Genomic DNA, 27,080 nt, shown 5'->3' on the forward strand with positions numbered 1-27,080 from the left:
GGTAGGCACCGCCCAGGCTTTTGGCGCCAAAAGCCAAGGACTCTTCTCGCGAGACTCTCGCGAGATACACCGTTTCCCGGCCGCGCGGATCCCTGTGCTGTGCCTACGGCAGCCTGCTCGAGGTGAGAGCGGGCTGGCGGGAGAGTGAGGTTCCCGAGGGGAGAGCCGGCCGAGGGAGTCAGGCTGGGGAGCGGGGATGCTGGGAAGTCGCAAGGAGGGAGTGAGAAAGCAGGAGGACATGACTGAGACGGACCTGGGCTGATCGGGACTGGAGAGGAAGGCGGCCTGACCGGCTGCGACCTGTGCGGAGAGGAGGTCGGTGGGGACCAGGGCCGGCGCTTTTACTTCTTGTTTACGTTTCGGGTCTGTCTCTCTCTAAACCAGGCCTTTTAGTGCAAGAGAACGTGTGTCAGATACATCTTTATATCTCCAGTTTCTGTACCGGGGCTTCTAAACACTGGAGGCGTCCTGTGAATGTTGAATGAATGAATGAATGTGGTTGAAGTGAGAGGACAGACAGGCGAGTGAGGATGAAGGGAGGTCGGAGAAGAGGGATGGGATGGGAAGTTTTGTGGTTTTAGGGCTGGGTAGCAAGGAGGTCATTGAGTCAGTTTGGTAAGACTTCCTAGCGACAGGGACTTCTGTTTTGGTGACTTAGAAAAAGTTGGGCATTGGACACCGAAGGGTCTGGGAACGAATTTGGATATTAAATTTTTTTGTTACCTTCACTCTTCTGCGAGTCTGAGGACTAGAGGAGGAAGTGAAGAGACCTTAATCAATGTCTAAAAAGAGACTAGGCAACCATTGTCAAGAAGTTAAAGACAGAGCTATCTTTTTTTTGCGGTACGCGGGTCTCTCACTGCTGTGGCCTCTCCCGTTACGGGGCACAGGCTCCGGACGCGCAGGCTCAGCGGCATGTGGGATCCTCCCGGACCGGGACACGAACCCGCGTCCCCTGCATCGGCAGGCGGACTCTCAACCACTGCGCCACCAGGGAAGCCCAAGACAGAGTTATCTTATTCACTACAAGTTTCCTGACAAGTCCTACCCCAGGCTTGGCTGGTTCCTTGCATTGCATCGTTACACTTAATATAGTTTGTGCCCTGTTATCTCATTCATAGCTCCCTGTTGGCTTCAAAGGTGTGAGCCCCATTTCTTCCCAGAAGGCTTAACTATTGATAGAATGAGGCCCAAAAGTTCTTTTTTTCTGCAAGATGGCTCTAGTAGTGCTTCTTAGTTGTCTTTAACTTCATTTGAAACAATGAAATATCAATGTGCATTTAAAAAAAAACTTATCAAAATTGGTGAATTTTTGTGTAGCCACTTTGATATTGAAGATGGAAGACAAAAAGCAACACTTTTGGCATAATTATGCTTTGTTATTTCAAGAAAGGTAAAAATGCCACTGAAACATAAAAAAGGATTTGTGCAGCGTATGGAGAAGGTGCTGTGACCGATTGAACTTGTCAAAAGTGGTTTGTGAAGTTTCGTGCTGGAGATTTCTCGCTGAATGATGCTCCACGGTCAGGTAGACCAGTGACGTTGAAAATCATTTGCACCAGCTTGGTTATGTGAATCACTTTGATGTTTGGGTTCCACATAAGTTAAGCGAAAAACCTTCTTGACCATATTTCCGCATGCGATTCTCTACTTAAACGTAAAGAAAACGTTCCGTTTTTAAAACAAATTGTGATGGGCAATGAAAAGTGGGTACTGTACGATAATGTGGAATGGAGGAGATCGTGGGGAAAGGGAAATGAACTACCACCAACCACACCAAAGGCTGGTCTTCATGCAAAGAAGGTGATGTTGTGTATATGGTGGGATTGGAAGGGAGTCCTCCATTATGAGCTCCTTCCGGAAAACCAAAGATTAATTCCAACAAGTACTGCTCCCAATTAGACCAACTGAAAGCAGCACTTGACGAAAAGAGTCCAGAATTAGTGGAAAATGCATAATCTTCCATCAGGATACCACAAGACTGCATGTTTCTTTGATGACCAGGCAAAAACTGTTACAGCTTGGCTAGGAAGTTCTGATTCATCCACCATATTCACTGGACATTGAACCTTCGGATTTACATTTATTTCAGTCTTTACAAAATTCTCTTAATGGAAAAAATTTCAATTCCCTGGAAGACTGTAAAAGGCACCTGGAGCAGTTATTTGCTCAGAAGGATAAAAAGTTTTGGGAAGATGGAATTATGAAGTTACCTGAAAAATGGCAGAAGGTAGTGGAACAAAATGGTGAATACGTTGTTCAAAAAATTTCTTGGTAAAAATGAAAAATGTGTTTTTCATTTTTACTTAACCGAAGGAACTTCAATATGACCTTTAACTGCCTTTCCAATTTTGAAAACCTATGGTTGATACTTTGTTTTTTTTTTATGTACTTGTGGTCTTGGAGGTTTAGAATTGGAGAGACTTTGGAGATCCTTTAGCTCCAGTAGTTTTACAGTTTTGGGGAAGCTTTGGAATTCTTCATTCCTCCATTCAACAATTATTTCAGGGACTTCCCTGGTGGTCCAGTGTCTAAGACTCTGCGCTCCCAATGTAGGGGGCCCAGGTTCGATCCCTGGTCAGGGAACTAGATCCCACATATGGCAATGAAGAGTTTGCATGCTGAAACTAAAGATCCCGCATGCCGCAAGTAAAGACCCCATATGATGCAACGAAGATCCCGAGTGCTGCAACTAAGACCCGGCACAGCCAAATAAATAAATAAATATTTAAAAAAACCCAAATTCTTTCTTTCTTTTTTTAGTGGCCCACTGCAGTTATTAAATCCTGCTAGACAGGAATTACAAATATCATTGCCATCAGAACTCTCACTATCCATAAACTCAGGAACTGAACAGATTCAGATAATTTTTTGAGATATCTTTCCTTCATGAGCTCTCATGTTATCCCAGATTCAGGAATCTGATAGATTTGGGTAATGCATTACACTACCCATGACCTGAACTCACTAAAAATAATTCTCACCATCTGAGTTCAGGAAACACATGGATTTGCATAGTGAGGATTCCTGGGCTACGTGAAATGAGAAAGCTCAATTGGCCACCTCAGTTCTCTCCGGGGCCACCCCCTTGTTCCCCTCCTCCAGGGTCCCAGCCTTGCCCTCCAGGAGCCCCTTCCCTGTGCATTTCCCTCTTGGCCGCATTTGAAGTAGGCGTTAGGAGGTGTGCCCTCCTTTGGGGCTGCAGAACTGCTCAGGTTTTCTGCTAGGTCGAGTTGGGAGGACCAAGGTCAACAGCTATTTCTTGAGCACTGGCTGTATATCACTTCTGGGGATACAGTAGAGGAGCACAGAGACCCACCTTGTCATTGCCCTTTTAGAGCTACAGTCTATGATGGGAGACAGACATTAATCAAATAATCACACAAATAGAACCTAATATTGGAACTGGGTGAGTGCTACAAAACTTGTACTTGACATTTTGAATGCTTGTCATAGGAGGATTTAATTTAGGAAAATTGGGGGAGACTTTTCTGAGGTGACGGTTGAGATCTGAAAGAGATTAGGAGTCAGGGAAGAGCCTTCAAAATAGGAAACAGCTTTTGTAAAGGTCTAGTGGCCTGAGGGATAGAAAGAAAAAGCATGGAGAATGGTGTGAAGTAAGTCTGGAGAAGTAGGAAAGTGCTAAACCCTTCAGGGCCTTGGAGTTTTATCATTATCCTAAGAGCAGTAGGAAGCCATTGAAGTATTTAAGCCTAGCAGTAATGTGATCAGCTTGACATTTCCAAAGGTTCAGTTTAGCTGTAATATGGAGAATGGATAGAAAGGGCAAAATGGATAGGAGTAATGGTGTAATCGAAACAAGAAGTGTTAGGAAGTGGTTGTGGAAATAGGGAGAAATGGACGGACTCAAGGGTTAATCTGGAAGTAAAATGGACAGGGTATTTAGGATGGGGGAATGAAGTGTTAAGGGTGACTTGCAGGTTTCTGATATATAGCTGGATAGGTGTCATTCATTGAATTGGGAAAATTTAGAAGGTTGGTTTTATACATGATGAGTTATAGGTGCCTTTGAGAAATTTTAGAGCTGTAAAATGAGAAGTAGGGATTTAGAGCTCGGATTTGATGCTCAGGTGGAGATAAAAAATTAATGGGTCATCTATAAATTAAAACCATGTGCATAACTGAGTGAAGAGGGCCTAGGATGAAGTCTTGGATACTAACTGACCAGGTTAGAGGAATATGAATCTGCAAAGAAGATCCAGGAGGAGTGTCCAGGAAGGGAGGAAAGCCAGTTGAGTACTGTGTTTCAGGAGTCAACAAAAACACTTTTCCAGAAAGAGGAACTGATCAGAAGTGTCAGATGTTTCTGAGAGGTCAAGTAAGATGGTACTGAAAAGCATTCTTTCAAGTTACCAACTTAAGGATTATTTCCATTTCTTCAAAGGAAACCTTACTAGAAAACCAATATGTAAACGGTATTTTTATTTTTATTTTTCCTTTTTCGATCCTCCTGCACAGCTTATGGCATATTAGTTCCTGGAGCAGGGATTGAACCCGGGCCCTCAGCAGTGAGAACACAGAGCCCTAACCACTGGACTACCAGGGAATTCCCAACAGTATTTTTAAAAAGCTTCTCTGGTTGAAGTGGGGGTGAGGTATTGTACCCTGCCTATTTCACACCCCTTTGGACCACAGTTTGAAACCCTCTGAAAAGTTAAAATCATCATTTTATGATGGGGAAACTCAACAGTTGAGGTAAAATTATTTGCTCAAAATCATATTGTTATTTAGTGGTAGGGTCTACATTAGAACTCAGTTCTAATTTCTAACTTTGTTCTTTTTTCCATAACTGTTATCTTCTTCACTTCAGTTCATGATGTGTGAGTTTGAAATATGGTTTAACTGACTGAAACACATGCATTTTGCTGCAAGTGGAACTTAACTGTGTAATAAGACTACTTGGATGCATAAACATGTTTACTTTTTTCCCCCCTAGAGGAAAAGATGCTAGAACCACAGGAGAATGGCTTGATTGACCTACCAGATTATGAGCATATAGAAGATGAAACTTTTCCTCCATTCCCACCTCCAGCCTCTCCAGAGAGAGAAGATGGTGAAGGAGCTGAACCTGAAGAAGGTCTGTATAGGGTTCCCAAGTGGTGTCCATGTTCAGCTATCCATCTAACAGCTTAGAAATGATACATTTTATAAATGAGGCTTAAATTACTTAAGTAATATTAAATCTTGGTATATTTCACCAGAGTTAGGGAGAGGAGCACCTGTTCCTGTACCTCCAAAGAGAACAGTTAAAAGGAATATACCAAAGCTGAATGCTGAGAGGTACATATACTATTTCCTTAAATATTTATACTTTTCTTTCCATCATTTTTTCCCTTTTATGTTACAGGCTTTTGGTTGGGATGATTTGGAGATCAGACATTTTTCTCAGTTCAGTAGTTAATAGTTTTTTCTTCTTATGGTCTTGGTTTGGCCTTGATGGCTTTAGAAAACTTGAAATTTAAAACATATTTCTATTCACAGATTAATTTCAGAGAGAGGGCTTCCAGCATTAAGGCATGTGTTTGATAAGGCAAAATTCAAAGGTAAAGGTCATGAGGTAAGAAGTGTCTGATTTTTATTTTAGACCTTTGTTTTTTAAAATATCAATAAGACTGTGGGCCCATTATCATGTTCTTAGGAATCTTAGAATGTTTCACAGATACCATCATTCATCATCATATCTCTTTAGAAACTATGATGTAGTAGAAAGGACACTATTTGAAGACATTTAGGAACTGTAAATCTCTGCACAAACGTACATTTAAAAATTCTCTTTGAATTGTGTAGCGTGTAGATACAATTTTTTGCAGATGATATCTTTGTAGAGCTTTGCAGTTTATGAAGTATTTTCAATTATATTCTTTCATTATCAACCTCTGGGGTAGGTGTTGGTCCCGTTATCTAGTGAAGGAAGCAGAGTTTTAGAGTTTTAAGCCTCCACTGCCAGTGATTAAGGGCAGAGCCTCGACTTTCCATTCACGGCCCAGCTAGAGTAACATTAACACAGCATGAGCATGATCTTGGTGTGGTATTCAGGATAGTTGGAAAGAGGGAAGCAGCTGGAGGCAGATAGCAATTCAGAGGCTATTTCACTACCAGCAGAATGAGGTGAAATAGCCTGGATAGGGTAATAGAGGGATGAACAATATATAATACTTGGAGGTGATTGGGAGGTACAAAAGTAAAAATTAATCCCAAGATTTCAAACCTGGGAGGCTGAAAATTGTAGTACACTTGCTTAGTTTCGGTGGACAGGAAGGGAGAATATAAGTCTGTGTCCTATTTTGCCACAAAACTAAACATAAATCAAGATATTTTAAAACCATGCCCAGCTCAGTTAATTCATTGCTCTTATTGAAATTTTCAGGTAGTAGTGATGAATTGGTGCTTTGAATTTATGACCGCTTCATCATTTTCATAATAAGTACTTTAAACTTATACAAAGGATAAATATTTTGTGTTCCTTCACTGGATGAGGTTGGGCTCTGAGTTTGTCTAGTCTTCTGTACTTTGCCTTTGAAAATTCTACTATTTTCTAACAAAGTTGAATCCTCGATGCTTTTTTCTCCATGTATGACTTGGGACTTCACACTGTATTTAGGTATTTCTCTTCTCTGTCCCTTGGGTATAATGTGATATTGTGAGGTGGCTGATCAGCTACCCCAACAACTGGAAAATGGTCATAGGTGATTGAACTTTTTTTTTAATTTAAAAAAATTTTTATTTTATTATTTTTGACTGTATTGGGTCTTCATTGCTGCACGCGAGCTTTCTCTAGTTGCGGCGAGCAGGGGCTACTCTTCGTTGCGGTGCGTGGGCTTCTCATTGCAGTGTCTTCTCTTGTTGCGGAACACGGCCTCTAGGCGTGTGGGCTTCAGCAGTTGTGGCTCACAGGCTCTAGAGTGCAGGCTCAGTAGTTGTGGCACACGGGCTTAGTTGCTCCACGGCATGTGGGGTCTTCCTGGACCAGGGATCGAACCTGTATCCCCTGCGTTGGCAGGCAGATTCTTATCGACTGTGCTACCAGGGAAGCCCGATGATTGAACTTTTGAAAGAACTTTTATTTTTATCAGAATGAGAATGAAATGACATTATGTTCTCAGCATTACATATTGAGTTATTGGTAGAGTTGATTATTTTAACCATTAGCTTCTTAGACAAGATCATATACCACCACAAACAATAATTGCCAACATTTGAGGACTTGCTTTGTGTCAGGCACTTTACTTGTATTACTTAATCCTCCTAACAACCCAATGAGGTGTGTATGTTCTCGTTTTATTCATGAAGAAAAAGGCACACAGAGGTAAAGTGATTTGTTCAAAGTCACACAGCTGTTAAGTGGTAGAATTTAGATTTGAATCTATGCAGTATGATCCAGAGCTTTTAACCAGTCTCCTGTTTTAAAATACTATAAGAAAATAAAAAAATATTGTACAGTAAAATCAGGAATTTGAAACTTTTTTCATTTATTACTCTAGTTTATTAAACTTTGTTTTTCATTTTCATTAAAAAATTTTTTTAATGTTAAATTGAAATTTCAAATATAGAGAGGTATTGTGGTCTGAGAATGTTTACACTGTTCTTGCTAGTCTTTGGTACTTTGCCCTTGGGATTTCTGAATATATTTTCACAGAGCTGATTCTCAGTGCTTTCTGTATATTGTTTAGAGACCTGTCAGTTTGTATAGTTATTTCTAAAAGATATCTTGCCATATTTTATTGAAGTTTATTTTCAAGTATTTATAGGTCTGAAAAGACACATGTGATTATCTTTTAACTTTTATTAAGTTTTCATACTGGGTTTCTGTTTTCCTCTGATTTTTAAAAATCTATCCAGTGCTATTAGACTGCAGCCCTCTAAGTCAGCAGTCCCCAACCTTTTTGGCACCAGGGACTGGTTTCGTGGAAGACAGTTTTTCCTGGGGGACGAGGGGTGGTGAGGGGTGTGGGGGATGGGTCAGGTGGTAATGTGAGCGATGGGGAGCGGCAGATGAAGCTTCGCTCTCTTGCTCGCCCATTGCTCACCTCCTGCTGTGTGGCCCAGTTCCTAACCCACCGTGGACCGGTCCATGGCCGGGGGTTGGGGGCACCTGCTCTAAGCCCTTGATAAATATTTTTCTTCTTAAAGTTTCTTTTAAAAGTTTATTAACCTTATAAATATAAAAGGACACGTGACTTTGATACTATTATTCAGTTCTAAAATCTGCTGACAAGGTCAGTTGTGAGAATGAGTCTTCTATTTAGCATTTTTATTTTTATGTTCCAGGCTGAGGACTTGAAGACACTAATCAGACACATGGAGCACTGGGCGCATAGGCTATTCCCTAAACTGCAATTTGAAGATTTTATTGACAGAGTTGAATATCTGGGAAATAAAAAGGAAGTTCAGGTAGGTGTTGAGATCATTATGAATATCATTCACAATGCTAAATTGTATAAGGATAGATTAGTGAGGCTAAGTAGCTCTTTGGGGGTCTTCATTTTCAGTCTTAGTAGAGAGAAGGAACTAATAGTAGCTATTTGAACAACTTTTTTTGAAACTAATAATAAAATCAATGACCGTTTTCCCCCAAATCTAAGTGAAAATGTAAAAATGTTTTTTATTTTCAGACCTGTTTAAAACGAATTCGACTTGATCTCCCTATTTTACATGAAGATTTTGTTAACAATAATGGTAAGAATATAGGTTTATCTACTTTATAATAATTTTGCTTTTAGAAATGGATCTAGTTGGGGTAGGCAGTGTTACAGGACTGAGTTCTTAGTCTATTTTGAGTATATAATTAAAGTACAGTAAATAGGAGTGAGTTAAGATGCCTTGGTATGTCTAGAATGTTGTGCATGATATTTGTTTCTTAAAGACATGGTGGTATGCCATTAAGAGATGTTGTAAAATATATTTAGCCACAGAACATGAGCTTTTGAGAACTCATGATGATGACCCATTGATCCTTTGTAGTGCTTGCTAATAAAAATATATGACAAGATACAGTGTTCATATACATGTCCACCATTATAAAAAAGTGGCTCTGGGGCTTCCCTGGTGGCGCAGTGGTTGAGAGTCCGCCTGCCCATGCAGTGGACGCAGGTTCGTGCCCCGGTCCGGGAAGATCCCACATGCCGCGGAGCGGCTGGGCCTGTGAGCCGTGGATGCTGAGCCTGTGCATCCGGAGCCTGTGCTCCGCAGCGGGAGAGGCCACAACAGTGAGAGGCCTGTGTACCGCAAAAAAAAAAAAAAAAAAAAAAAAAAGTGGCTCTGAGGAATTAGGCAGAACAATTTGATGATGAAATAGGGCACATCTCACACAAGAGTACAGATCTTGTATGTAGGACTTTAGTTAGACCTATGTGACTGTTCCTGGTATTGATTGCATTTGTTAGTTGTACAATGCAACCATAGGCAGTCACACACATCAAAACATATGGTTCCTGCCGACAGAGTCTGTATAGTTATCAGATTTTCTGTGCGATGGCTCCATACATGTTTGTTTTTAAAAAATTTAATAGATGTAGCAGAAAATACAGGCTCCATATAGAATCCCCCAAAATTATTTATAAACTGCTTTTAAAAGTGTGAAGGATTGTGATTTAAATAATCCAAGATTTAATTATTTGGTAAGGTATGGTACGAATTGATGGCATGGGATTTCATAGATGGAAAGGAATTAGTTATTAGAGTCTAAATCCCACAGCATATACTACTGGGTCAGTTAGCTTATTTATCGAACTTTTGTTTGTTTGTTTTTTAATTGATATTTTTTTAAAATTGGAGATGAACAGGGGATAGTGTACGGGGCAAAGGAGAACACAGTTACTTTTACCTAGGGGAAGGGAAAGCTTGGTAGGAGAGGGGAAGGCTTCACAGAGGAGGTATGACAAGTACTTTAAATGATAAGCAGTAGAAGTTAGGCAGAGGTGATTTTGGATAGAGGCAGCCACTTACGCAGAGGCATAAATGAACATGGCACCATTCATGGAATTACAGGCAAGTTGCGGTAAAGGGTACATAGAGGAGGCCTGTATCAGAGAGCCTTGTTTGTTGTTGAATCTGTTTTCTTTGTATCCTAAGAGAATAGTCTCCAGACTTTTGCATGAGACACTACAACAGTAAAAATATTTTGAACATTTTATTTTTCTAATACATGTACTGCTGTACTGATATGATATATAATGTACATTTTTGACCTTAACATTGCAGTTTTAAAGTAAGAACAATATGATTGAATATTCTACTGAATAATTTTTACCAAAAATTTTGGGCTAATACTTTTTGATCAGTGGTTTGAAGTCGTTTGGTTGTAGATTCAGTTTTTTCTCCCAAATCTTGGTTTTAACCTTTCTAAGATGCGTAAACCCAAATGGAAGTAGAGCATCATTAACTGCACTTAGTAAATCTTGGTATTCATCTTTCAGTCTCATTCACCAGTGCAAGGACTTTTGTTGAAGTTTACTAGCAAATTTTCATCTGCCCCTTTTCAATCGTTTTACTTAAAATTAGTCAGTTTTTATATTTTTAGCACGTGTTGTCATGTCATTCCTCTGCTCAGAGCCCTGTAGTGGCTCCTTATTTCAATCAAAGTAAAAGCCACAGTCTTTATATTGTCCTACTTGGCCCTATAGAATCTTGTTTTTGTGTCCTTATCCCATTCCTCTTGCCTCCCTGATGGTATCTTTACTATTCCGTTGCTTCAGCCACACTTGCATCCTAGCTGTTCCTTGAGCCTTCCAGGCATATTTCTATCTTAAGGCTTTTGCACTCTGCCTTGAACACTGTCCTTTGCCCTCCCTCCTGCCCCTAAATCTGCATGGCTAACTCTCTCACCCGCGTCAAACTGTTTTCAAATGTCAGTTCAGTGAAGTCTCCCCTACCACACTGTTAAAATTGGACCCCCAGCCCCATTCCTGATTTCACTATGCTTTTTTTAAATAGCTCTTATTTCCCTTTAGTTATTATGTAGTTTGTTTATCTGTTAGTTTATATGTACCAGAGTGATGGCATCCTGTAGCACATTGACTATTCTTGGCTTTAGCTTCTTTGCCACAATAGCTTGCCTATGAATGTGGCAGTGAATGAATTTCATGTGTGGTTCTAATTTTTTTTAATGGCACCTTTATCCTAGTCAAAAGTGGTTATATTCACATGGATTTTCTGTTAAGATATTGTCTGTACTAAAGAGGTCATTTACTGTTGAAGAGATCTTTCCTTTCATGGCTCACAGAAAAGTATTGAATAGTTTTTTATGTATTTCATTACTATTAATTCAGAATCCTATAAGCCCTATAAGGTGAAGCATATTAGAAATCCTGTATATTGCATAATTGGTTCTAATACTTGTTTCTTAACTTTTCCAGCAATGTTTTCTAAATGTACTCCATCAGTATTTCCTGACAAAGGAATGTATTTTAGTTTCTTGACACATTTTTTTCCATATCAGGAAGGAAAAGTGTATGGCTTTCTGTCTTTCACTATTAAGGAAGAAACCTCAAAAGGGGCTTAGATTGTAAAATGCTGGATTAAATACATGATTTTTAAACCTCACTGGTTTGTATTTATGTTTTAAATATTTTGCTAGTTGTGATGGTTTTTACTGGCATTAGCTAATACCTCACTGTAATATGTGCATAGGACAAGGAGGGTAATTGTAAACTCATTTCAAATGGTGGTCTCGGTGATAATGAAGTTTTTTTTTACCTACTTCTCAGATCTGATGAGGTTATTTATTATTTTTTTAACACCATAATGTGAATGATACAGAGAGAAGGTGAAGTGTCAGCTTTGCCATCTTCTTAGTTCTTGCTTGTACTTCTGTTATCTTCTACCTACAGGTGTTTTGTTATTTTGCAGAAATCTTTTAAAGCTACCACTTGTGCATTTTGTTAGGGTTGTTTTGGTTAAAATAGATAGTATGTCAGGTTGCTTAACTGGGTAGTCAGAATTAGCTATATATCATAGTATGCTGAAATTAAAAAATGAGTGAGGACCCAATTCCATCCTTCCGCAGTATGAGCTTGCTGTCTTGAAGGTAGCTTACAGACCAGATGATTAGCTGTCATATGGATAAGTGATAGTTTGTCACTGCCAGTTCTTTTAAATATAAGTTAGTAAAACTTAATTTTTCGTAATTCTTAAATGAAATATAAATGGAAGATCTAGTATTTACTTTTCATACCCTGTGGATCATTTTAGGAACATCCTACTTTGAGATAACTGGTGTACAGGGCTTTAAGAATTTATTAAGACTAATCATGTAGAGAGCACTGAATTTTTTAAAAAGTTAACTTGGAAATATGTCCACAGATCTCTAAATTTCTTCCCCTTTTTCACTTTGTGTCTCAGTTTTACTGTACACAAAAAATAGCCTATATAAAATCATTACTGTGTATCATACAGACAATATGGCAAGCTACTAAAATGTTTTTAATATAAAACAAGGATAGGGCTTCCCTGGTGGCGCAGTGGTTAAGAATCCGCCTGCCAATGCAAGGGACACGGGTTCGAGCCCTGGTCCGGGAAGATCCCACATGCTGCGGAGCAACTAAGCCCGTGCTCCACAACTACTGAGCTTGTGCTCTAGAGCCCGCAAGCCACAACTACTGAAGCCTGCGCACCTAGAGCCTGTGCTCCACAAAAGAGAAACCACCGCAGTGAGAAACCCGCACACCGCAAGGAAGAGTAGCCCCCACTCGCCGCAACTAGAGAAAAAGCCTGCACACAGCAACAAAGACCCAGCGCAGCCAAAAATAAATAAATAAATTAAAAGAAAAACACAACAAGGATATACTTTGGATTCTTTAAGTTCTTTTATTAGCAACTAAGAACTTTTGCTTTCTGTTCATGCATGTTTTTAAACTAGTATTCCATTTGACTTAAAATGCCTCTTTAAAGTGATTAATAAATATTCCTTCTACTTGTTTGAATCAAGCATGTATTTGTAACATTCTCATACCTCACAAATTGTTTATTCAGGTCTGGCACCTTGTTGCTTTAAACTGGTTTTCAGTTAATAGCTGCATAAGCTCTTTTTCTAACTAATTTAACACTACAGATGTACTAATTTTTTCTTTTCTACTGCAGATGAAGTAGGGGAAAATAATGGCCATGATGTAACTGCTACCGAGTTAGATCCCTTTCTGACAAACTCATCTGAAAGTGCAAAGTTTGCTTCTGAGTCAAGTAGAAGCCTAACAGAAGAACAACAACAAAGAATTGAGAGAAATAAACAACTGGCCTTGGAAAGAAGACAGGCAAAGCTACTGAGTAGTAGTCAGTCCCTAGGAAATGGTAAATTTTATGGTGGATTTTATGTGCTACCATTAATATATCAAGGGCATGTTAGAAATTTTAACTTCTTTACTCTTCCCCAAAATAAAATACCTCTAGGAATAGACGAATGTGATATAGTATATTAAGCTTATGTATATTTGAGAGAGAGTGGGCTTGAGAGCTAGCTGGAATCCTCAAAGAATACATGCGTCCAGGACGGTTTTCTGGGTAGCTGAGTGTCTCTTAAAAAATTGTTTTAATCATTTAAAATTGATTCTGGATCTTTCGAAAACATATTCTTCCCTGACTCCTTAAAACACGTGACATACAATTTTATCTTTATGATAATTAAAACATTACTGTGGTACTTTCCTAAACATATAAAATTCTTTGTACCCATTGAGGACTTTAGAGCCATTTGCTGTGACATGAATAGGTCCAAAAATGCTTTTTATTGCAGCGTTTCACTTTTGTTGTGAGCCGTCATGTTTGATTTCTTGTTGATTCCCTTGTCTCTTTTAAAACTGCCTTAAAATTTGCTGTTTTTTAAACAGACTGTGGGTTTGGAAACTAGACAAGTTTTGTTAAAACTATATTTAAAAATAATTGCAAATTGGTTTTGAATGAAGCACGCACAGTCGCATTTATCTTTGTCAATTTCCAATCCAGTTTTTTCCTTTTGAAATGGGAAAATAGGAATTACAGTAAGTAGTGAAGATTACATGTTGTAAAACAAGTTTCACCCAAAATAATGAAATTCTCAAGTGAAACTTATTCAGTGGTATTATTATGATTTTTTTCCAGTTAGAATGATTTTTTTTTAACATCTTTATTGGAGTATAATCGCTTTATAGTGTTGTGTTCGTTTCTGGTGTTTAACACAATGAATCAGCTAAACATATACATATATTCCCATATCTCCTCCCTCTTGTGTCTCCCTATCCCACCCCTCTGGGTGGTCACAAAGCACCGAGCTGATCTCCCTGTGCTACGTGGCTGCTTCCCACTAGCTGTTTTACATTTGATAGTGTATATATGTCAATGCCACTCTCTCACTTCGTCCCAGCTTACCCTTCCACCTCCCCATGTCCTCAAGTCTATTCTCTACGTCTGCATCTTTATTCCTGTCCTGTCCCTATGTTCATCAAAACCATTTTTTTTTAGATTCTATATAAATGTGTTAGCATACGGTATTTTTCTCTTCCTGACTTACTTCACTTTGTATGAGACTCTAGGTCCATCCACCTCACTACAAATAACTCAATTTCATTTCTTTTTATGGCTGAGTAATATTCCATTGTATATATGTGCCACATCTTCTTTATCCATTCATCTGTCGATGGACACTTAGGTTGCTTCCATGTCCTGGCTGTTGTAAATAGTGCTGCAATGAACATTGTGGTACATGACTCTTTTAAAAATATGGAATGCTTCATGAATTTGTGTGTCATACTTGCACAGTGGCCATGCTAATCTTCTCTATCATTCCAATTTTAGTATATGTGCTGCTGAAGCAAGCACTAATTTTTTTTTTTAAGTTTCAAAAAATTTTTAATTATTTATTTTTGTTTGGCTGCATTGGGTCTTTGTTGCTGCACGTGGGCTTTCTCTAGTTGGAGCAAGCAGGGGCTACTCTTCATTGCAGTGCGCAGGCTTCTCATTGCAGTGGCTTCTCTTGTTGCGGAGCATGGGCTCTAGGCGCATGGGCTTCAGTAGTTGCAGCACGTGGGCTCAGTAGTTGCGGCACATGGGCCCTAGAGCGCGGGCTTCTGTAGTTGAGGCTCGTGGTCTCTAGAGCACAGGCTCAGTAGTTGTGGTGCATGGGCTTAGTTGCTCCACGCCATGTGGGATCTTCCCGGACCAGGGATCGAACCTGTGTCTCCTATATTGGCAGGAGGATTCTTAACCACTGTGCCACCAGGGAAGTCCAGGATGGATTTAACTTTTAATTTAACAAATGGATGTTTTGTACTACCTTGTGAAAAATTTAATGAAGATACAACTATTGTTGATGACAGTTCTTCCTTGCTGTCATTATCAAAGTTTACGTGGCAATAAGCATTTTAAGGCTCATCTTCTATTTATAATATATGACTTTAAGGGACTTCCCTGGTGGTGTAGTGGATAAGAATCCGCCTGCCAGTGCAGGGGACATGGGTTCAATCTCTGGTCCAGGAAGATCCCACATGCCATGGAGCAACTAAGCCTGTGCGCCACACCACTGAGCCTGTGTTCTAGAGCCCATGAGCCACAACTACTGAGTTCTTGTGCCACAGCTACTGAAGCCCATGCGCCCTAGAGCCCGTGCTCCGCAACAAGAGAGACCACCGCAATGAGAAGCCCACACACCGCAACTAGAGAAAGCCCGTGCACAGCAACAAAGACCCAATGCAGCCAAAAAAAATAAAAATTAAACAAAAGATATTTATAATATATGACTTTAAAATTTTTCACTAGAAATGAGTATCTTAAATGTTCTTTACTGTAGATCACTTTGACATACATCTCATAAGAACATTTGATTTTTAAAAACTTCTATCTAGTAGTTGTGATTTTTTAAATGAGAACAGTTGCATTTGACTGATTCAAAAGTCTGAGTTCAAGACTTGCATTTTGAATGGATTTTATACATGTATAGAAATGGCTTTATTTGGAAGAAAGTTATAATTAACATTAACTAAAGTGATCGTAGATTTCATCTCTACTGATTTAAACATGTGAAGTTTGTATTAGGTAAGATTGGATCAGGTGCTTGTAATGAATAATAATGATTTCTCTTGCAGACTTGTTAATGAACACACCCAGTACACAGACACCTGAAGAGGGTAGTACAGGTGAGGAGCAAAAGGAGGAAGAATCAAATGGATTTAACAAAGACCTTCTAGACAATCCACATAATGATGCTGCTGCCAATACTGTAAATGAAGAGGAGGAATTAAAAATAGAGAAAATGCAACTGGACCAGTCCTTTTAAAAGACATAATAGTAAGTTAAAGCTTCATCTTGAAATGTTACTGAGGTTGGATAGGCCTCAAATGAGAAAATCTATTAACTTGCTATCTTCCAAATTTGAGATGACTATGCATTTTGCCTACTTTGAGTGAAAATCCTTATATAGTGAAACTTTTATAGATTCCTGTTTAAAATCTGGTATTATCTATACTTGTTTCTTATCCACTTTCGTTGTCTATTTATTCTCCTTAGTGTTTATTTTTATATGGGTATGACCTTGTAAAAATGATTGGTAATTAATAAGTAGCTTCAACTGCTAGTGTGCCATTGAATGCCCTGTTTTTACTAAATTGGGTGGTGTTTTAAGATGTAAATATGTAATAAATGCTAATGTTCTTTTTTTTTTTTTTTTAAATAATAAGCTCACAAACTATCCCTAGAGGCTTTATAAAAGTTTCTCATTGCTATTTAGTTCTACACTTTACACTTTTGGTAAAATGTTCACAGTTGTTATATGTGTTTACATGTCTTTTGAGGAGTCACTTTAATACTTAAAGGGTCACGTGAAAAGCTGATACATTGCCTGGCCTGCATAGGTGCTGGGGAAGTTCACATGCTCCTTGGTACCTTACTGACTAGTTAGTTGGAGAGAAACTTGCAAAGTATAATGGGGAACACAGAGCACGTAGGGAGGATTCGGTGGAGATGCCAAGGATTGGGAAGAACATGTACAATAATATAGAAATGAAAATCTAGGAAATGAGAGCTTTGGGAATGGTGAATGTGAGGCTGAAGTGTTAGGGCCACGTGGTGGGAGGACCTAATTGGAGTTTTTCCTGCCTGAGTTTATCAACTTGGTGGAAGGGTAGTTGCAGATAGAAAGTACCACGTTGAGAATCAAGTTTAGAGGTTGGTCTGGTTCTCGGCAGGAGATTCCCATGGGGGAGAGGGAAAGGCAAAGCTAGTTTTTACAAGCTAGGACATGGGAAGGTTGCTTTTTTGGGGGAAGACTGGCAGAGTGATGGTGCTAAGTAACAAGTCTCCAGCAAGGGCAAGTCCAATGCAACTCATCATCCAAGGAGAGGGTGGGAATGGAGGTTTGAGAGAACAGACCTTACCCTGTGCACCCCACCCGGCTCCCTAAGCCCTATCCCCAATTGGTGCTGGGGACAGCAGGGGTGACTGAGTCAAATACGAAATAGGGAGTTTTAAAGTGGATACGTGGACAGGATGGAGCTTATTATCTGAAGGTGACTGAAAAGTTAATCTGGCAGATGTCAGAGGGGCCTATGACCCAAATGTAGCAATTACTGGAAAAATTAATACTATAAAAGAATGGATTTGAGACAAGCTAACCAAAAGTCAATTCTGGGTTTATTAGCAAGACCAGCAACATGATTTGCAGAGCCAGGATTCAGTATCTACTTATCTCTGAAAAACCACTTTCCATAGTGACCTAACTGTACTTTATTTCATGCAACTTAAATTAATGATAAGAAAACATTTCACAAATATCTGAAATATCTACCCAATCCCACTCAGGGATTGGGTGACATGGGGTGATGCAGAAAATTACATCTTAATGTTTAAAAGAAGGTAAAACATTCACGTAAGACAAAGGTCTTTTAATGAAGTAAGAAGAGTTTCATATTCCATAACTGTTGGAAACATCCAGGAGAGCCAGGTCTCTTATTTCCTCTAGAAGTGTGTACAGGCTTCTTCCCTTTGTCTGGCAATATTTTTGATAATCTTTCTCGATGACATTTACTTTGACTTCTTGAGCAAGCTGAGCTTCCTCCATTGATCTAGTTACTTCTTTCACTAAATCACTCTTTAGCAAGAGGGAACTCTGCTGAAAAAGTTCTGTATCTGGCATCATGTATGGTTTGTTGCTTATTATTTCAAGCCTTACTGTATCAGAATGGCAACGTGAGGCCTGTATAGATATTCTCACCTGTCATAGAGGAGAAAATGCATATTACTAAATCACAGTCTTTGTTCTTTGCAGTGAAAGCAATACTTAACATAAATACAGACTTACTGTTACGTGGTCAAACAAATGGAACGTAACAGATTCCCCTCCTGTCGTGGTAGAGGTGATTTTGTTTTGAAATCGTTGAAGGGATCCTGGTTTCCATTCAGAATGGCCATCTGGGCTGCATGAGATCACCAAACCATCTTTATTTTTTAGATAAGCAGCACCTTTAATCCCAAACCTGAATCATTGTCAGAATAAAAATCCAGAGATAATATATTCTTAGTATGCAGATTTTGTATACTTATCTAGAATGCTAGTTTTTCTTACAGATTAAAAACAACTTTTCCAAAAAAAAAAGAACTTTTCATCTGATTTACCTCCAAATACCTATTTCACTGAGCAGATGGAAACAAAATGTTTGGCTAAATAACAAAGTAAAACTCTAAGACTGATACAGATGTATTAGATTCTAATATCCATTTATACTTACATAATGAAGTATGTATTACATTATGTACATATGATAACTACAAAACAGTTGCTAAAATAAATGCTTTAATAAATTACATCTAATGTACCATTTATATACCATGTCTATACTCTATACTATGATTTCTTAATAACTATTGTGTTAGAAATAACATACCTTGGTATAAACACAAGCACACCGTTTGTCCTAATTGAATAAATAACCCCATCAGCTATGCAACGCTCCTCAGTTTCTGGGTCTTTGTCTTTAAAATACATGCACTGGAAGAGCTCTGTAGACTGCTTCTGAGAATGCTGTGCTGCCTGTAAGAAGAAGCACAACCCCAAAGCATGATGATGGACTTCCCCTGACATCCCCAGAAGAAACATGGGATTCATATTCCCACAGAAACAATGACTTTTAAAAAAGGCTAGGTTCTAGAAAACTATTAATACAAACATTCTTCTCTATTATGAATTAAGTCAAATTTGAGGGACCCTTTTTCATTCCCTCAAAATGTCTTAGAAAATTCTTTTAAGAAAACAACTTGTTATTTAAAAACTGTCTATAGTTCATACAGGAAGAGGAAAAGTATCCAGGTCTATGTCTTACCTTTATTTTCAAGTCTGTCCTACCAAAATCCTGCTGGTAGAAGTGCAAATTAGAACTACTATTCTGAAGGGCAATTTAGTAATAGGTATGAAAGTTTTATTTGTGCAGCCCCTTTGACTCAGCAATTCATTATTACCAGGAATTTATCCAGGCAAAATGTGAGAAGTCTGTAAAAGTGTATACACAAGGATGGTTGTAAACTAGATTGCCTGAACAGTGCTGCCTAACAGAACTTTCTACAATGATGGAAGCGTTCTGTATCTGTGTTGTCCCATAGGTAGCCACAAGCCACACGTGTCTGTTGGGCACGTGAAATGTGGCTAGTGTGACTGAGGAACTGAATTTTTAATTTAAACCAACATGACTAGTGGCTATAATGTTGCACAGTATCAAACTAGAACCCTGGATACAGAAAATAATGTTAAACATTTAGGCAGCTTCCAATCTTATGTATCACCAAATGGTCTAGTTCTAAGCTGTACAACATTATGGCCACTAGCAACAATATAAAATAGAATACAAAGCAGTTTCTAAAATAATGATGTAACTATATTGACATCGTGTGCTATCAATAACATGTTAAGTGAAAAAAGGCAGATTACAAACAGGTATGATTGGATAATTTTATAAATAAAAAGAATTGTCTAGAATTGTTATTATCTTTGGGTAGTAAGATAATAATAATCTTTCACATTTCTACATTTTGGGAAAAACATCTAACCCGTGGTAAACCTCATAAATCCACATTAAGTCACTTCAGAACATTTGTAAATGTATTGAGAGCTACTCAACAAACTTTATGATTTTTCATATTATTTCGTTGGTTGGAATAATTCTAGAGTTTAATTTGCTAGAATATACGGTACTTCATTCCACTATACAATAAAGCTTTTCTGTTAGCAAAAGAGATGATGGGTAAGAGAATTAAAAATTCCCTCTTACTCGGTTTCTGTTGTTGATATGTCTGCATAATTCCTCCAGATCTTTGTTGCTGAACAAATTTTCCTTAATTTCCATTTTCTTATCTTTTGAAATGGCTGCCATTAACAGTCGGTGTACTATAATATCTGAGTATCTTCTTATCGGAGAGGTAAAGTGAGTATATTTATCTAATGCTAGACCTTCAAAAGTAAACCAAAAAATCAAAATAAACAAAAAGATATACTTTTTAAACAACTTGCTCAAGGTTATGGGTACACAGAATAAAATTTTATCATTCACCATAGTGATGGAACTCTTCCTCGGCACATGATCCAGTGGAGAAATACAGTGCATTAGACATGGCTTGTGTAGCCATTGATCGAAGCAACCAGTTGACAATGGGATCGTTGGGGTCATTTGCATTATCCAGAGAATCAGCCAGTGCTTTATTGGACCTGACAAAAAAATGTAAAAACTTTTATTTAGTCCCCAGCAATAATTTACAAGTCAACACTCTGAGGGGAACCCTTCACTCACCATCTGAATACGTTCATCTGCCAGTAGTTAAATTTATTTTGGACACATTTCAGAAGCAACTTTTTTCAACTATAGAAATCTAGTTTGCGGGGCTTCCCTGGTGGTGCAGTGGTTAAGAATCTGCCTGCCAATGCAGGAGACACGGGTTCGAGCCCTGGTCGGGGAGGATCCCACATGCCACGGAACAACTAAGCCCGTGTGCCACAGATACTGAGTCTGCGTTCTAGAGTCCACAGGCCACAACTACTGAGCCCGTGTGCCACAACTGCTGAAGCCTGCACGCCTAGAGCCCGTGCTCCACAACAAGAGAAGCCACCGCAATGAGAAGCCTGCGCACTGCAACGAAGAGTAGCCCCTGCTCGCCACAACCAGAGAAAAGCCCGTGCAGCAACGAAGACCCAACACAGCCAAAAAGAAAACTAGTTTGCTTTTGAGGTTTAAACAAAGAGTGTCAGAATTCAAATACATTTCTTTTTTTTGTGCCATGCTGCGTGGCTTGCAGGATCTTGGTTCCCCGACCTGGGATCGAACCTCGGCCATGGCAGTGAAAGCGCCAAGTCCTAACCACTGGACCACCAGGGAATTCCCTCAAATACGTTTCTTAAGTACTGAAGAGTAATGTGCTGAACTTATGAGATGAAGTTATACTCAGCACATAGTGGGTGGCCAGGTACTTGCTGAATTAAATTCCTAACACCCTCAACCTTAAACATCCTGTACAGGTCAAAGAATGGATTTTTTCTTTTTTTAAATCAAGAATTGTTGAGCCAGGGGCTCCCCTGGTGGTCCAGTGGTTAAGACTCCACGCTTTGATCCCTGGTCAGGGAACTAAGATCCTGCATGCCAGGCAGCGCAGCCAAAAAAAAAAAAAAAAAAAATTATTAAGCCAGAGAGAGTTAAAAAACAAAACAGAACTAAACCTGAGGTACACAAGTAAAAGAAACCCAGAAAAAGAAAACCTTTTTCTTTTTTTAAAGAGGGCGAGAGGAAGCATTCTATTTACTTACTTTTAAGTAATTTTTTAAAACCCAGGAAATATAGAGTTATATTAACAATTTAATAATATAGTATATAATTCAGTTCTGTACCATAGCCTGCCAAGAGAAATGGGGAAGGAGAACGGCGGATGATAAAAGGAGAAGCAATGTGACAGAGTGGGCACTAATGTGAGCTTTCAAGTCTGACAGACATGGATTCCAATCCTGGCTCAGCCCTAACCAGCTGCTAAATTATCAGCAAATTAACCTCTCCAGACTTAATTTCCCTATCTGTAAAAGATGAATGAATGATCCAAGCTAACACCTGAAAGCCCTTAGCATGTGTGTCTGACACGCACTCAGAGCTCAACCACGGACTAAACCAGTTAAGAGATACTATCGCCTAAAGAGAGAGGCAAAAAATCTATTTTCATAAATGAATAAAAGATATATTAGCACCTGTTACAACAAAATATTGAAAAAAGAATCCCCTTTATACATCATTTTTAACAGGGAAAATATTTTATCCTGGAGGTGGGGAGTAAAAATGTCTCATTCTACGGAGGGATGGTATAAATTTACCATCAGTGTGGTGTCTTACGATATTGCCACAGAGATAGGCTGCATTTTTAAAGTTTTGAAATAGAGGATTAAGTCTTCACATTTGCCTAAGGGGCAGATGAAATTAAATCAAGAATAACGGGTTCCTTACTTTTATATTACAAACTGTAGTGGGTCAAAATTACGCCTAAATAAACTTGTTTTAATTTGAAGTCTCTAGGGAATTCCCTGGCAGTCCAGTGGTTAGGACTCTGAGCTTCCACTGCAGGGGGGGCATGGGTTCTACCCCTGGTTGGGGAACAAAGATCCCACAAGCCGCGTGGTGTGGCAAAAAAAAAAAAAAAAAATTGAAGCCTCTATACCTACATTATAGTAAGTGAAGAAAGCCAAGAAGTTTTCTATTTTTGGTCAAAGATGTGGCTGTCACAGTTTAAGAACTACTGTAAGATCAAAAAGTGCACAGCATCCCCTTCCAGTTCCCTGCCCCCTCAAAAGAGGAATTACCGTGTATCTATGAAGAAGCCCTTTGCTTTAGCACACTCTCGGAGTTCAGAAAAAAACTCCTGGTGTGGAGGAGGGTGCCGGCGCAGCAAGGCCTGGCGAGGGAAGCTCTCGTAGATCTTCTTGGCTACCCAGTGGTTGGCCAGGATCATGCATTCAGCCACCGTCTCATGGACTTCCAGGGGCTGCTTGGGGATGAGGTCGTGAATGTTCTTCTTCTCATCGAGCTGGATGCGAACCTCTACCCCTTCCAGCCCCAGGGCTCCGCATCGGTCTCGTTTGGCTCGGATGTGGCGGGCTATATCCGTCAACTTTCCGATTGCCCACAGTAACTCCTCTAGCTTGGCTTGTCGGCTCTTCTCATCCATGTCCCTGAATTCTGGAATATCATCAACAATGTCGACGTTTCCGTCCAGTAATTCTTGGGCTGCTTCATAAAATAATTTGTATGCTGATCGAATAATGGTTCTGCCATACCATACTTTCTTAATTTCATAGGAGGTTTTATCCAATTCCCACATGATGCTTACAGCATACCTACAAAACCAGTCACACTCACATCATTATTTAATTCTTCCATTTTTGAAATAAACAGAACTAGACCCTAAATGTAATTAAAAAAAAATGACATTGCTACAGGGCTCTGGTCTGATGTTTCAATCCAACACTCCACTGCTAAATCAAAAGGTACTTAAAATTAAAACAAGGTTAGATTAGGTTCTGGGGAGCTCTGAGCAAATCTGAAATAAGTTCACATGGAATGTTACAAACCTGACTTTATGGTTCTCCATTTTCCTTAGAACAGCATAGCACTGATAGAGTTAAGTCTACTGGGCTCGCTAGCAAAGAAGAGCAAAGCCTTTCGAATGCTACAGGATGACAGTGAACTAGGATATCAGCCTTGATGGTAGGTTCATTAGTAAAAAGTTCACTTAGTAAAGAATCACTTTACCACCAAATCACTCTAATATTTGCAACTCACATAAAAAACACTGGGCTAACTTCTTAATGTATAAAGAGCTCTTAGATATCAATTATTAATAGATCAAGAAAGCAAAAGAAAAAGGGGCAAGAAACATGAAATAGTTCACAGAAAAGGATATACAAATGACTGTTAGGCATACAAAAAATGTTTGACTTTACTCATAGTAGAAAACTGCAAATCAAAACCACTCTAAGATACCATTTTTATTTTTCAAATTGGCAAAGACACAAAAAACCACAACATATTGTGCTGGCAAGGCTGTGGGGAAACTAGCATTCTCATACATTGACGGAGAGAATATAATTGGTATAACCTCTGTGGAAGGCGATTTGGTTATTATCTATTTAAACACAAATGCATATACCTGTTGACACAGAAATTCCACTTCTAGGACTTTATCTTCCAGAGATACTGTACTTTTAAAAATGTGAAATGAGTTATATTCCAAGTAATTCAGTACAGTTTTGTTTATAATAGCAAAAGTTTGGAAACAATCTAAATTTCCACAGATAACTGTTATTAATATGGAATGATTTCCATATTAATGATCTCCAAGATACATTGTTAATTTTAAAAAAAAGCAAGGTCTGAACAGTGTGTATATATATATATATACACACACACACACACACATACATACATACATATGGTCACCATTTGTATAACAAAGAAAGACCACATGTCCATAGATATGCATGTGTGTGTGTGTGTGTTTATTTTTGAAATAATAGAAAATAGATATTGGTCTTTGTCCCTAGCTCTTGATACAGGGCTTCTGAAACCCTTGTAATTTCCTGGGAGGTAGGAGTGTCTTTTGTTCTAACGAGGAGACTCTGGGTGGGCTCCTGGATGAGGGCTGGTCACTGGAAAGACCAAGCCATGATTAGAAGCTTTCAGCCCTGCCCCTCATTCTCCTGAGAAGGGAGAAGGGCTGAAAATGGAGTTACTGATCGATCGTGCCAACGTGATGAAGCCTCCATAAAATCCCCAAAGCGTGAGGTTCGGAGAGCTTCTGGATTGGTGAACACATGGAGGTGCTGGGGAGAGTGGCATCCTTGGGCCTGGAAGCTCTGTGTCCTTCCCACATACCTTGCTCTACACATCTCTTCCATCTGGATGTTCATCTGTATCCTTTATCATATACTTTTATAATAAACCAGTAAATGTAGGTAAACTGTTTTCCTGAGTTCTGAGAGCTGCTCTAGCAAATTAATTGAACTTGAGGAGGGGGTCTGGGAACCTCTGATTTATAGTCGGTTGGTCAGAAGTACAGGTAAGAATGTGGACTTGCAACTGGCATCTGAAGTCTAAAGAGGGGGTCATGGGAACCTCTAATCTACAGCTGGTCGTTCAGAAGCATGCTGACAATCTGGGCTTGTGATGGTGTCTGAAGTTGAGGAGTGGGGACAGTCCTGTGGGACTGAGTCCTTTACCCTGTGGAACCTGATGCCGTCTCTGGGCAGACAGTATCAGAACTGAATTAAATTGTAAGACACCCAGCTGGGGTTGCAGAGAACTGCTTGGTGTAGAGAAACACCTCCACACGTTTGGTGACCAGAAGTGTCAGATGTGACGTGTTCCCTGTAAAGGCAAAGGAGACTCACAGGAAAGAAAGACATAGCGGGGAAGAGCTGGATTTTTCCCTACATAGGAAGGTGGAAAACTGAGGGGGTTTTTTGTTACAGTATTATGTCTAGGAAAATACAGAAGAAATCGGTAACTGAGGGAAAGTGGCAGGTGGGAGCCTTTCACTAAACATCTTTTCGAACGTATGAATTTTGGGCTACATGGTTTTATTATCTATTCAAAGACAGACATAAACTTTACAACAAATAAACAAAAAACTCCCTAAGATCATGATCCTCATTGCAAAACAGCCTCAACCAGGGAACACATACGTACAAAGGTATATACATTTGTTCCTAGACTTTGACTTTAAAAAGCCAGCAAGAGGGAGAAGCAGCCTCACAGCTGGACAGAAAGAAGAGAGAAAGAGGAGCGGAAGGGAAGGGAAGGTGAGAGAAACAAAGCTGCCCCCAAATAAATGGTGCAGCAGGGTGTAGAGGATGTAGGGGGAAAGCAGGGGTGGGGAGGCGGGCAGGAGAGTATATCAGAAAGAAGACGAGGAAGAGGCCACAAGCGAGAGTCACTAGTCACCACAGAAGGGGCAAGACAAGCTCTGATGATAAAAGTAATGAACAAACTCACCTATCAACGCCTCCCAGGAGGGAGCACACATCAGCGCTGAGGATGGAGGGCAGCATGTCATAGCGACGGTCCGCTAAGTAATAAGTGGTGGCCCTGTGAATGACACATATGCAGGCACATGACCTTCAGCAGCAAGAAGCAGGACTGCTGACGGTACGGGCTGCAGTGAGGAAAATGGCCGAAAGTTCAGCACAAACTCCCCAAGGCTGTTGCTTTTTCATCAAGTGCAGCAGACTGGGTAATACAGCTATTCCCATGTTCCCACTTTTCTAAGTGATACCGCTTTGGGCTGAATATTCTTCCACTGATATAAAAGAGAAAGAAAAAGTGGTACGAATCTTAGTTGTACAAGAAAAATTGGAGTGTAATGATCCAGTATTTATATAAAATAGGATATTACTACAAGAAAAATTTAACCCATTTCAATTCAGAAGGAAACAGCACATGAAAAGTTTCTGTTAAAAAAGGAAAGGTAAATTGATCAAGGTACTACTTTTCTAAAGGAAAAGGGGAAGTGGACCTCAATTTTTTTTTTTTTCCTGGAAGAGATCTTCAGAATTGTTCCCAACCGTGAAATCTTTGTTTTAAAAATCTGAAACTAGCAGTTACAAAATACATTACAGTCATACATAATCGCAGTGCTGATTTCAAACAGTGTTACCTTGTTCTAGCTTCAATATCAATATAAGAATGCGATGTCACAAAGTGCGTCACGTCTGCGATGTGGACCCCGAGCTCTAGGTTGCCGTTATCCAAGGCTCTGACTGAGAGGGTGTCGTCCACATCTTCACAACCTCTGGGGTCAATGCTGAATACCAGATGGGTTTTCCTAAGGTCTTTACGTTCTCGTTCCTCTTCGGAACTCACCTTCCAGGGATTTTCGGCAGTGTTTACTGGCATCTCACACATCTGTACAAGGAGAGTCCCCAAATTCAGCAATTCACGCATCAGAAATTTCCTATAAAAATCCACTCTCTAACATTCTCAATGTGACCTCATGGAAACCCCATTCATTACCCTTTACCTTATGCAATTAACCTATGTTTGCTTTTTTTGAGCAATAATTATTTATTAGGTGCCTCCAATGTGTCA

The 27,080-nt window shown here is 39.4% G+C and overlaps 2 protein-coding genes and 2 non-coding genes across 16 annotated transcripts in view; 2 read left to right on the forward strand and 2 right to left on the reverse strand.

Annotated features, from left to right (window-relative positions):
• Positions 1-39: 39 nt before the first annotated feature.
• Positions 40-18,794, forward strand: TIPIN (TIMELESS interacting protein). 5 transcript variants are annotated; one of them, XM_033439910.2, is made up of 9 exons: positions 129-315; positions 4,480-4,716; positions 4,958-5,098; positions 5,223-5,301; positions 5,503-5,578; positions 8,290-8,412; positions 8,634-8,697; positions 13,099-13,305; positions 16,071-18,794. In XM_033439910.2, exons 3-9 carry the CDS (start codon positions 4,966-4,968, stop codon positions 16,259-16,261), a joined length of 873 nt encoding a protein of 290 aa, XP_033295801.1. In that variant the 5' UTR covers positions 129-315; positions 4,480-4,716; positions 4,958-4,965; the 3' UTR covers positions 16,262-18,794. The 5 variants fall into 5 exon arrangements, with proteins under 5 accessions (XP_033295802.1, XP_033295801.1, XP_004276265.1 ...); XM_033439911.2 differs by lacking the exons at positions 129-315; positions 4,480-4,716 and adding an exon at positions 40-122; XM_004276217.4 differs by lacking the exon at positions 4,480-4,716.
• Positions 9,372-9,507, forward strand: LOC117203851 (small Cajal body-specific RNA 14). The gene has a single exon (XR_004486798.1). It is a non-coding gene; the product is annotated as a small Cajal body-specific RNA 14 (non-coding RNA).
• Positions 14,704-14,808, reverse strand: LOC117203854 (U6 spliceosomal RNA). Its single transcript, XR_004486801.1, has one exon. It is a non-coding gene; the product is annotated as a U6 spliceosomal RNA (small nuclear RNA).
• The window catches only part of DIS3L (DIS3 like exosome 3'-5' exoribonuclease), a 36,661-nt gene continuing 27,172 nt past the window's right edge, over positions 17,592-27,080 (reverse strand). For 7 of the 9 annotated variants that reach the window (XM_033439905.2, XM_033439909.2, XM_049705905.1 and 4 more), the window contains 8 exons: positions 26,650-26,897; positions 25,989-26,081; positions 22,799-23,332; positions 20,520-20,674; positions 20,241-20,419; positions 18,864-19,009; positions 18,281-18,455; positions 17,592-18,193 (listed from right to left, as the gene is read on the reverse strand). In XM_033439905.2, coding sequence (XP_033295796.1) covers positions 17,885-18,193; positions 18,281-18,455; positions 18,864-19,009; positions 20,241-20,419; positions 20,520-20,674; positions 22,799-23,332; positions 25,989-26,081; positions 26,650-26,897 — 1,839 coding nt within the window. In that variant the 3' untranslated portion in view covers positions 17,592-17,884. The remainder of the gene's footprint in view (positions 18,194-18,280; positions 18,456-18,863; positions 19,010-20,240; positions 20,420-20,519; positions 20,675-22,798; positions 23,333-25,988; positions 26,082-26,649; positions 26,898-27,080) is intronic. The other 2 variants (XM_033439906.2, XM_033439907.2) reach the window with 2 other exon arrangements.

This window comes from Orcinus orca, chromosome 2 (assembly GCF_937001465.1).
Source record: "Orcinus orca chromosome 2, mOrcOrc1.1, whole genome shotgun sequence".
In the NCBI taxonomy this organism is placed as follows: domain Eukaryota; kingdom Metazoa; phylum Chordata; class Mammalia; order Artiodactyla; family Delphinidae; genus Orcinus; species Orcinus orca.

What these genes read in the sequence shown, in the direction of transcription:
- TIPIN (XM_033439911.2), top strand. Translation starts at nt 4,966, where the DNA reads ATGCTAGAACCACAGGAGAATGGCTTGATTGACCTACCAGATTATGAG. An exon ending in AGGAGCTGAACCTGAAGAAG is followed by an intron (nt 5,099 to 5,222) that starts GTCTGTATAGGG and finishes ATATTTCACCAG; the next exon opens with AGTTAGGGAGAGGAGCACCT. An exon ending in TCAAAGGTAAAGGTCATGAG is followed by an intron (nt 5,579 to 8,289) that starts GTAAGAAGTGTC and finishes TTTATGTTCCAG; the next exon opens with GCTGAGGACTTGAAGACACT.